The 12152-nt window shown below is 35.8% G+C and overlaps 1 protein-coding gene across 5 annotated transcripts in view; it reads left to right on the plus strand.

The window, feature by feature from the left end:
• NRK (Nik related kinase) overlaps nt 1-12152 on the plus strand; it is a 136732-nt gene that overhangs the window by 72914 nt on the left and 51666 nt on the right. For all 5 annotated transcript variants that reach the window (XM_041740076.1, XM_041740078.1, XM_041740080.1 and 2 more), the window contains 4 exons: nt 2740-2870; nt 4543-4597; nt 10293-10371; nt 11383-11558. In XM_041740076.1, the coding sequence (XP_041596010.1) occupies nt 2740-2870; nt 4543-4597; nt 10293-10371; nt 11383-11558 (441 nt within the window). The remainder of the gene's footprint in view (nt 1-2739; nt 2871-4542; nt 4598-10292; nt 10372-11382; nt 11559-12152) is intronic.

Below are 12152 nucleotides of genomic sequence, written 5' to 3' on the forward strand. Positions count from 1 at the left end.
AGATTGATTGCAATAATTGAATTGCATCTTAATTATGTGCAAGTTTCTGTGCCATGGACAAGGAAACAAAAAGACAGTTCTTCCACATCACAAAACCATATTTACCAAAAAATATCAAAGAACTTTTAAATGACTTAACTACACATTGCTTCTTTGGAATTTCCCCTCAAATATATAAAGAACTGATATCAGTTACTCCCATAATATCCAAATCAAGTTTAGAATTAGAAATCAAAAGGCCAGAAAGTCCCTGACTTTCTATTCCAGGATTCAAAATGGCATAATATATTTTAAAATAACACACATATTGTCTCACAGGCACACAGGAAACAATTTATTGCATCCTTTAATGTTTAAAATAAATATTGTTAGTTTTAAAATAATACCCTATGAATAATAGTAGTACTAGGCAATGTCAGATAACCTCATTGATATAGAATATGAATCACTGGTTATTTAATCATGTATTTTTTAAAAGATTTTTATTTATTTATTCATGAGAGACACACACAGAGAGAGGCAGAGACATAGGCAGAGAGAGAGGCAGGCTCCATACAGGGAACCCGATGTGGGACTCGATCCCGGGACTCCAGTATTACGCCCTGAGCCAAAGGCAGGCGCTTAACCACTGAGCCACCCAGGGGTCCCAAAATCCTGTATTATTTTTAAATGATAATCAATTCTTAGCTACCATGTCTCTAGCATGACCTTATGATAGTTCCCATTTTCCTGATAAGCAACTATAATTACAGCAGGGATTTTGTTCATTCATTGGAAGGTTTTCATTGAATATTTGTGAAAGAAGCTTGTGGATAATTGTTCTTGAAATAAGAAAAGAAGCAATTTCAAGAAAATGTATTATGTATTAAGTTTCTAAAAGCTATAAGGCTAGCAACACAATTTTAAGACACTGTGTAAATATACAAGAGGAATTTGATCTCACATTCAAATGGTCAGGATACAGAGTCTGTCACAAAGCTACATACACACTATGTTCACATATGGTAGCACTCCCATATATTTGAGTCAAGTTTCTGGCCAACTCAACCATTTGCAACACAGAAGAGATATTGTAAGTAAATGAAGAGCCACTGAAAACTCTGTCACAAAGTCCCTACACTAAAGCTTATGTACTTTATTCTGTAGGAGAGACCTTTTAGTTAGAATTTAATCAGGCTTATTTCATATACAACTCTTATACATTTGAAACATTTCTTAAATTCCAGTATACTTTTAAGCAGCATATTTATAAGAAGGTTGCAGAAGGCAAACCCAAGGGCATCACAGGGAGTGCTAGAAAGGAAAGAGACTGGAAAGTGATCATATTGTAATTGCAATCGATCAATAATCCTTACATTCTGGTCCTTAGGTCATTAAAGAAAAGTTAAATTATGCCCCTGTTGAGTTCTCATCTCTAATTTTATCTAAATTTCAAGCTTTTAATTTTCCTTTTTCTTCCATCCATCACTCTTTATTCTAGTCTTCCCTTTTCATTTTCTTCCCTGAATGTAATATATATTAGCTCATGGACTTCATAGGTATTTCTTGGCCCTTAAAGTTGGCCCTCAGGGATAGTAAGAAAGCTGAGCTCTGATTTAAAGTACTCTCCTAAAAAAATCGAAATAATGAGATTGTTCAATACCCAATGATGATTTTAACATATTACAGATATCTCATGTTTTTAAAGAATCTTTTATTTTCATTATTTTATTTTATTTTTATTTATTCATGAGACACATAGAGAGAGGCAGAGACATAGGCAGAGGGGGAAGCAGGCTTCCTGCAAAGAGCCTGATATGGGACTTGATCCTGGATCCTGGGATCATGCCCTGAGCCAAAGGCAGATGCTCAACCACTGAACCACCCAGGGGTCCCAGATATCTCTTGTTTTTAAGTCCTTCCTTAAAGACTACTTTAAGCTCTTAACTTTTTAATTTTTCATTTCTTCTCCTAAGTTCTTCAAACTACGATTCAGTCAGTGTTGTTCTCCATCCTCTAGATTCCTGGAAACCATTCTAAATTAGAAAATCTACTTCATTTTTCATCCCTGAAAAAAATTCATCTACTTTCATTTTTCATCTTATTTTTTCTGGACTAAATAACCCCAGTCTACTTTAGCCCTTTTTTCTGTCTGTTACTGAGGATACCATACTAAATATTTTCATATAATGTGTCCCACAGATGAATAGAAGACTGAACTTTTATAGTCTAAACTAAGAAATAGATACAACAGTAAATATCTGCATCTGATTCTGAAAATCTGTAGAAGAACTTAAACTAAATATTAGCAGAAAACTATTTTTTTTAATTGGTGTAATAGGACTTTCTAATGTCATGAGCGGAGCTTCCTAATAAACTACGAATAGGTTTTAGATTTCTTAGATGTTGCTTATAGTGTTGGTCTTCCTCCAGCTTGGTGGCAGGTCCAAACACTACATATGTTATCACTTCAGAGGTTCAGGGTACACTGATGGAACTTTATTTTTAATATTCATGGTAAACGTTCAGCCAAACCTACTGTAGATTTATAATAACACTTCTGAGTCTCTTTCCAACATAAATAGCAGCAACAGCCTATTTCCCAGTATTCCTGGAGTAGACTTCATGGTAAAGTTTTCTGGGCTGGAATGAAAATCTGTTATCCATTGTGGATTTTGTATTGGCTTTCCAAGTTAAAGCAATAACTTATTGAGCTTTTTGTTACTGATTAATTATTTTGACATATGCTGAATTTTGCAGTGGATTTTGGAGTGAGTGCCCAGGTGAGCAGAACTAATGGGAGGAGAAATAGTTTCATTGGAACACCATACTGGATGGCACCTGAGGTGATTGACTGTGATGAAGATCCGAGACGTTCCTATGATTACAGAGTAAGTGTGAGGATTCAGATAGTGGGAATCAAAGTTTGGAAAGGACTTTTGACTAACGTTTATTTTTAAATGATAAAAGATTTAAAAGCAGGCAACTCCTTTCACATTAAATTCTAACAAGAAATACTGGCTGCTATTCATATATGTGGTTTGATGACATGCATAAATATATTTTCTAAGAATGTAGACAAAGTAGGCCATTGGAAATTATCTACATTTGAGGAAGAATGTCTAGTTCATGTTGCTTGCAACTTCTTGGGGAAAACATTATATTATGTGGCTTTATATGGAAATTTAACTTCCAGGGGCAGAGAACTTTGTAAACTTAAAAGCGAATGAATGTAAAGCCAATTATTAATCCCCACAGTAACTTAGCTCTAGAAAGAAAAAATAGTGATTTGGTTACTCAGGATAATGGGGAAAATCCTTGTCATGGTTCACCTCCAAACCGCTGAAAATCAGTGGAATAGACAAATTAAGTAACAATTCATGATATTTATTAAAATTTCCACTGAAACTGCAATTTGGACAATATATATCTACATACACATTTCAAAAAGTTAATGTGGAAAGAAAACTATCCATTTGCTATAGACTGGAAAAACCACACTGACTCTTCACATCGTAAGTCATCCAAACAATTCATTGTGGTTTTCGTTGTGTGGAACCTAGGACTCAATACTTGAAGTTGATTAATTCAAGTCTCATCTCTTTTCCCTTTCCCTTAAATGCCCTCTGCTTGATCTGCAAGCAGATCTATTGAGAGCTTATAGTTTAGTGCTATTATATGCTATGGAGACTATGGAAGCACAATGTTCTTTTAAGTGGCTTGCTGTAAAAATCTTTTACTCTTGCTGTAAAAATCATTCTACCTGTACAACTTTTAGCAGTATTACAGGGACTTTCACTTATATTAATTATTTATTAATTATTAATTAATTTTTTAGCCCCGTGTAAATTGAAAGAAAGTTTCAACTTATGCCATCACAACAATCTTTGAAGCTAAGAAATGCATTAACTGAGATTCTCAGAATTCAGTTAACTTGTGTAGGAGTCATTCAGCCAGAGAGTGTACTTCCAGCCATGTGCCTTTCTGCATTCTAAAAACCAAAGTACAGTTAATAGTGAGGATATGAGCCTCTTAAAATCTAATTTCCTTGAATAACCGTAATTATATTCTCAATTTGCTATATTCAAGGAACTGACTGAAGTGCTTTTATATGTTATTTCATTTAATACTCATACCCATGCTATGAGGTGGATATCATTATTATCTCCATTTTACATAGAGAGAAACTGAGGTACAGAGATTTAAATCATTTACCTAAGATGGCACAGGTAATACATCTATGTGATATGATTTCTTCACAGCAAGCTACTTTTGATATTTCAGTTAAAGCAACAATAGCAATACATTCAAGACTTCAAGACGAATTTTCCTTACCCTGAATGCTATCCCATATCATCCTATTGTGTAGTGCAGTAATGTCTAATCACAAACTCAGATAACATCTTCCTATAATGCCAGCCTATAAGGAAAGCTTATTGTAGAAAACCTATAAAATGTATCTCACATTGACATTCCCCCAACCAAAAATTGTTTTGAGATTCTAAATACTATTAGTGTCCCATTGTTAAGTGACTTCTGGGGGTCATTTTCTTTCTTTTGCAGAGTGATGTGTGGTCCGTGGGAATCACTGCCATTGAAATGGCTGAGGGGGCTCCTCGTGAGTAAAAATGTTTATTTATTAAAAAGTTTGGGAAGCATGTTGTATAAATTTGTCACTCGTACCAGTCAGCTTGTACTGGCCACACAGATGCCACACTATTGCCAAACTGTAAATGGTGGCCTTTTCAGTGATTATGAAATGTTCTAGTCAGAATGGCCAGATGTATATATAAAGAGTCTGTGCCTTTCACTTATGATATATTATTTTAGGCTGTTGAGTGTTGTTTCAATTTACCCTCAGTAGTATTTGGTACTGACAGCCCTGATAATGAGAATCTAAAGACATCCCAGTACATAGTGATTGGTGGCATATTTAGATTCTAGAACATTTATAGCCACACACTGCTACTGCTTCAGACTGTGGTAGTTAAGAAAATCTTCCAGTGAGAAAATGAGTGAAAATATCAGTGAGGGTGACAAAACATGAGAGACATCTAACTCCGGAAAATGAACAAGGGGTTGTGGAAGGGGAAGTGGGTGGGGGGTTGGGGTGACTGGGTGATGGGCACTGAGGGGGGCACTTGGTGGGATGAGCACTGGGTGTTATGCTATATGTTGGCAAATTGAACTCCAATAAAATTTTTTTTAAAAAAAGAAAATCTTCCAGTGTTTCATTGAAATTAAACCAATCCTCAGCCTTGGGAAGTGAGGGGTTTGTGGGTTTTTTTCCATTTATAGTCATTCGAGCTCACCTTTGGTGCCTTCCTTGCTCATTTTAGCCACTCCAGTGCCCTTAATTGCTCAGAAGGTTCAATTTCTCTTGTTCCTCCCTTATCTCTATCTTTTAAATGTTCTGTCAACATCCTGTTCTCTCAGGACACTGATTTCTGATAGGAATGTGAAATTGAAATGAACTTGGATATAAATAATGAATACATTCCTACTACTGTTGGATGAGAAGAGAAATGCCTGGAGTGTTTGTTGGGAAACAGGCAAATGGGGGTGGAATTTCTTTGCTTCCACTTTTCTAGGAAGATCCTATATTGTCCCATGTTCCTGCATGCTCTGTCTGTACAATGTCCACCCAACAAGCTTTATAAATTTGGAGTATCATAGTACTGTATTTCAAGCCCAATAGGAGTAATTTCAAGGGAAATAGTGGTGACATGATTGTTAATAATCCCTGGTGTCCCTTAGAGTATCAAAGATAAGATCAGGTTGTTGCTGCCTCTCTTTTAGTGCCCCCCAAAACTACAAAGTACCTCTGTTGGGTGAATAAAAAATCAACAATGAAAAAACTCTATATACTACATATATAGAATTGAAATAAGACTAGGGAGATGCATGTTATTCCTCCTCATATCTTGATTATTTGTTTTTGTGAACATGGTTAGATTGTATTAGATTAAGCAGAAGCTTCTCCTCCTCTTTTTTCTATCTCTTTCTCCTCCTCATCCCTCCCTTCCCCATCCCATTCTTCCTATTTTTTTCCTCCTTCCCTCCTCCTCCTCCTCCTCCTTCTTCTTCCTCTTCTCTCTTCGCAATATGGTATTTCATATGAGTACTAATGCATATATTTATTTAGGATACATGACTGCATCAAGTAGTATATTTTTCTGTTGTTTCTGAATGTTTCTTAGCATGCCTTTAAAAAAAAAAAAAAAACTAGCTTTCTACATTTTGAAGGTTTGTATTTCCCGGTCATCTTTATTTTGTTTCACTTTGTCATTCCAAAGTATTAAATAAATCATGGGAGGGAAAAGGGGTAAAGAGATAACTCATAAAAGGAGTACAGAGAAGGAATTTTGTACACAGTACACAGATAGTGAACTTCTTACAAAAGGTGTGTGAGGACCAGGAAATTTTTAATTTACAATGAGAGAAAATAGGACCAACACGCCTAAATAAGTAATTGGAATACTACAAATTTGGTTATGAGCAACCTGAAATAGCCACACTACTAAAACATTGGCCTTTCGCCTGCCTCCTGTATTGCCTGGAGTATTAACTTTGGATGGGATGGGAATAATTGTCATTAATTTAGCTGCAGAACGGGTGGCTCAGCAGTTTAGCGCCACCTTCAGCCCAGAGCGTGATCTTAGAGACCCAGGATCAAGTCCCACATCAGGTTCCCTACATGGAGCCTGCTTCTCCCTCTGCCTGTGTCTCTGCCTCTCTGTGTCTCTCATGAATAAATAAAATATTTTTTAAAAATTTAACTGCAGAAATCCTCCATGTTTTGATACTTATCATCTCAGAGGGGGTGGCCCTCTAAAGTGATAATTATATGATAATTGTCTCTGAGGTTCAGATAACAAAAGTTCTTTCTTTGGTGAGTCTCTCCCAGAAAAGTAAAAAGAAAGGGAAAATAACTTAAGCTGTAGAGGCTCTCAGAGGAGGAAAGACCTGTTACCAGTCCATACCAGGACCTTTTTAAGTGCTTGGGTTCATTCTTTTTTTTTTTTTCTTAAATTCCACATATGAAAAAAAAAATTCCACATATGAGTGAATCATATAGTGCTTGTCTTTCTCTGACTTATTTCACTTAGTATTATACCCTCTATGAAATGTATTTTTAAAAGAGATTTGCTATTTCAAAGGAATGAGACTCTAATGGTGAAATATTTAAGCATGTTAGATATGGGGTAAAGGGAACATTTATTGGCATTCCTAAGATTAGACTCTCTAGGAAACATCCACTGTTTGACATAGCTCTTGTACTCACCCTCTTGAACCCATCCTGTACTGCATTCCTTTGTGGACTTCTCATTTCCCTTAATGAAACTTTCCTTAGTCTATGCTCTAACTCTTGATCCTTGGGGATGTTGTTAGTTGACTGAGTGATACTCAAATGTTAACAAATGAAAACTGCTTAATATTGTACAAACTCACTTAAAATATGTTTAAAGAACAGAATCTGGTGACTGGACAGAGTAAAGGAATGAAGATAATCAAATATGATCTTGATCTTTTTAAAAGATTTTATTTATTTATTTGAGAGATAAGAGAGAGCACTAGAGTGAGTGTGCACACAGATCAAGCACATGAGTTGGGGGAGGGGCAGACAGGGAAGAAGAGGGAGAGAATCTCAAGCAGACTCTGTACTGACCCTGATGCAGGGCTAAATCTCAGGACCCTGAGATCATGACCTGAGCCAAAACCAAGAGTTGCATGCTTAACCAGCTAAGCCCCCCAGGCACCCCTGATCCTGATGTTCTAGCTTGGGGATAATACTGCCCTCAATTATAAATCTATACCTTTATTAATTTATACCTATGTAATTGAAAGAATCTTGACCTTTGGACAATTGCCTTTATATCACTCTAAAGAAATAACCCTGGGGAGTTTTTTCCTACTATTATAAGAGGCCAGATTGGCATTGTAGTTTTTCTAGATAATGCATTTTGGAGAAGAAAGGATGACTCAAAAGAGTCATTAATATCAAATTGTCCTTACATGAATGACACAGTTATAATATTAGATGAAACGTGTTAAGATGTGGAGAAAAAGGAACGCTCTTCTAATATTGGTAGAAATGCAAACTGGTACAGCCCCTGTGGAAAACAGTATGGAGGTTCCTCAAAAAGTTAAAAGTAGAATGACCCTATGATCCAGTAATTGCAGTATTGGCTATTTACCAAAAAACTACAAAAACACTAATTTGAGAGTATCTATGCATCTCTATGTTAATTGCAGCATTATTTACAATAGCTAAATTATGGAAGTGTCCATTGATAGATGAGAGGATAAAGATGTGGCATATATATATTGCTCAGCCATAAAAAAGAATGAAATCTTGCCATTTGCAACAACATAGGTGGAGCTAGAGAGTATTATGCTAAGTGAAATAAGTCAGAGAAAGACAAATACCATATGATCTCACTCCTATGTGGAATTTTTAAAAAAGATTTTATTTATTCATGAGAGACAAAGAGACAGAGCGAGAGCAAGAGAGGCAGAGACACAGGCAAAGGGAGAAGCAGGTTCCACGCAGGGAGCCCGACATGGGACTCGATCCTGGGTCTCCAGGATCAGGCCCTGGGCTGAAGGTGACGCTAAACTGCTGAGCCACCTGGGCTGCCCCATGTGGAATTTAAGAAACAAAACAAGCTGAGAGACAGAGAGAGACAGATAGAGAGAGAGAGAGAGAGACCAAGAAACAGATTCTTAACTATAGAGAACTGATGGTTACAAGAGGGGTGGTAGGTGGGACGATGGGTAAAATAGGTGATGGAGATCAAAGAGTACACTTACCATGGTGAGTGCTGAGTAATGTATAGAATTGCTAAATCACTATATTCTACACCTGAAACTAATATAATACTGTATGCTAACTATACTGGAATTAAAATTAAAAATTCAATGAAATAAAAAATATATCAAGAAAAAATAAATTTAAACTATGACTCTTCTTTGGAGATTTTTTGCACTGCCAGCTTTGTTTAACCAAAAGTCAAGAGGAAATAAGTGAAGTCAGACATATATTTATTTTTTAAAAGATTTTTTAAAAATTATTTATTCATGAGAGAGAGAGACAGGCAGAGGGAGCAGGCTCCATTCAGGGAGCTCGACATGGGACTTGATCTCGGGTCTCCAGGATCAGGCCCTGGGCTGAAGGCAGCGCTAAACCACTGAGCCACCCGGGCTGCTGCAGACATATATTTAAATGCTTGTAAGAAAGCTTATAGAAAATTCCTCAGATCAATAAGGTAATGAATTTATATAGCACATAATGGAATAGACTTTTCTTTGTATAGCTGTATATTTCAAAATGTGAATGGAAGTCCTCCAATTTGGCATGGACTTGAAGTTTCAGATAGTTAAAATTTTTCTTACAATACAAGTAGTTAATGTTTATTAAGTGCCTATTCTGTGCCAGATAGTTTAACATGTAGGTTAATCCTCATGGCAACTCTTTGAAGGAATTCTTGATTTTTTTTTTTCAGATAAAGAAACCAAAGCACAGATAGGTTAAATAATTTGCCTGAGGTCATAAAGGAAGAGCTAGGATTTGAACCCAGATTATATTACTCTAGAGGATGTGTTTTTAATAGTTACACTATATCTACCTCTTTTCCTAGGACTGTCAGTTTCCAAAACAGATTCTTCTCATCTTCTTGGACTGCTAAATTATTCTTTATATATTATTGTGTTTAGGTACTAGTTTGGTTGACACTTTAAGCCTATAATTACATATTTCAATTTTATATCTATAGATACCTACACCAAAAAATACAGGAGAGTATTTGCGTCCATTTTTGGTTTACTTCTCTAGATAGAAATCACCAATCACAGATTTTGAAATGTTTTTTTTAAATTTTTTTTTATTTATGATAGTCACAGAGAGAGAGAGAGAGAGAGAGAGAGAGAGAGGCAGAGACACAGGCAGAGGGAGAAGCAGGCTCCATGCACCGGGAGCCTGACGTGGGATTCGATCCTGGGTCTCCAGGATCGCACCCTGGGCCAAAGGCAGGCACCAAACCGCTGCGCCAGCCAGGGATCCCTGAAATGTTTATCCAGTGTAGTTTATTATTTTCTGCACCTCAGGATGTTGAAGTGTGAGGATCTTATATAATGGACTGTTTGCCTTAAAATGAGCTTTTCCTGTAACTACATAATTTTGTATCTATTTATTTCTTAGTGTCTATTAAACATGATATGTGAAAGAACACTGAGAGACCCCTCTGGAATGAGGAGTGTGCTTTTTTGTTACCCTTCTCATTCATTCTAAACGTATCTATTTTCCTTTACAGCCCTGTGTAACCTTCAGCCCTTGGAAGCCCTCTTTGTTATTTTGCGGGAATCTGCCCCCAAAGTCAAATCCAGTGGATGGTAAAGATGAATCATTTAATCTCCTAAACACATTATCTTGACATTTTTTATGTAGCAAATGAGTTTTAATCAATTTCATAGTCCTGTTTCAACATCTTTGTTGCACAGTATATCCTAAAAACTAATACATTAAGTGGGAGGTCCATGGTATATTATGATGACATTACTGCTCTGGAATTAATGGCATGTACAGTTGTTTCTCCATTAATAGCATGGACCAATAGAAATCATTTGTGACATTTCTCACTGTGCCTAGATAGGCAGTCAGCGATTGTGATATACAGCTCAATTGTTCAGCCCGTTAAACTCAACATCCACAGACCTAGAGAAACGAATTTGTTTTCTCAGGGTGCTACAGGCCAACTAAACTTGGGAAGCCTTTACACTGAAGCTTTTTGATTGAGTGTCAGAAGCTTTTGCTTATTAGTATTTATTACTTGCCCTGGTAGAAGTGGTGGCTGTGATTTGAATACTGACATTTTTCCTTGTGATTCAATTTAACCCTTCCCACAGATTCAGTCTTCCTGGACACACCTGTTTTCATGGGCCATTTTATAAGATTAGTTAGTCCTAGTGCTATTGACATTACACCTTTGTAGATCATTGCATCTACAACTATGTAGCTTAAAATGCATATAGTCAAGTGAAACAGTCAGGCTTCAAAGTATGACTACTGTGGGCTGACCAATCTAGTCCCATGGCCTACATATATCACATTAACCACTCCATTGCCATTACTCCACTTAACTTTTTACCGTATACATACTTCCGAACTCTTTGAAGTTTATACTACTGTTTAAATGCCATTGGCTCTGGCTCATCTGAGGTTTGAGTGGTATTGTTGTACAATGTATATTGTCAAGCTGCAGGACATATGACAATTGAAAAGACAATTATAACTAGAGGCAACTCTTTCCAAAACTATAACTTGCAAAGTGGCATGTGTGTGAGGCTGTGAGAAGATAGGGCAGGACTGAAGATGTTCTTTTCTCTTTGACTCATTTCTTTTAGGTCTCGTAAGTTCCACAATTTTATGGAAAAGTGCATGATAAAAAATTTCCTATTTCGTCCTACTTCTGCAAACATGCTTCATCATCCTTTTGTTCAAAATATAAAAAATGAAGGACATGTTGTTGAGTCATTGAAGAAGCATCTTACTGGAATCATTAAAAAGAGACAGAAAAAAGGTTGGAATATGTCAACTTTCATTTTACTGGAATGAATATTTAGATGAGAGTAGAGTTTATTCATTTTTGCAGGAAAAATAATATTTAACAATTAGATTGAAAGTTAAAAATCTGAGGCCTTCGATATTTAGTTTTTCTACTAATATGCCATGTGCAGTTAATTATCTCTTACCTGATTGTCTGCATATATATGATTATAAATTGTTGCCAATTATAACTGGCAAATGTTAATATTTATAGAAACCTTGAAAGTATCTAGAAGAATTTTGTGATGTGCCAATTTTATTTTAAGAAAATTTCTAACTAAAGAAATAAAATAAAAGGTTACAAAATCTTTATCTTACTGCTCTTTTTTGGTTGGTTGATATTTTAATTAACTCCAATGAAACAAATGGATTTATAATTATCCATCTATTGACTGTTATTATGAAATAATTCCTGTGTGCTATACAAAGTTTGTTTTATGCATTAATCTCCAACTATAAGGTGTAATTAAAAGGACTAATTTATACAAATAAAAGTTAGCTTTTATACATTAATGCCAAAAATTACAGGATGGATTTTCATCAAACCCAGAGTAAACTACTTAGGAAG

Source organism: Vulpes lagopus, chromosome X (genome assembly GCF_018345385.1).
Source record: "Vulpes lagopus strain Blue_001 chromosome X, ASM1834538v1, whole genome shotgun sequence".
Lineage (NCBI taxonomy): Eukaryota > Metazoa > Chordata > Mammalia > Carnivora > Canidae > Vulpes > Vulpes lagopus.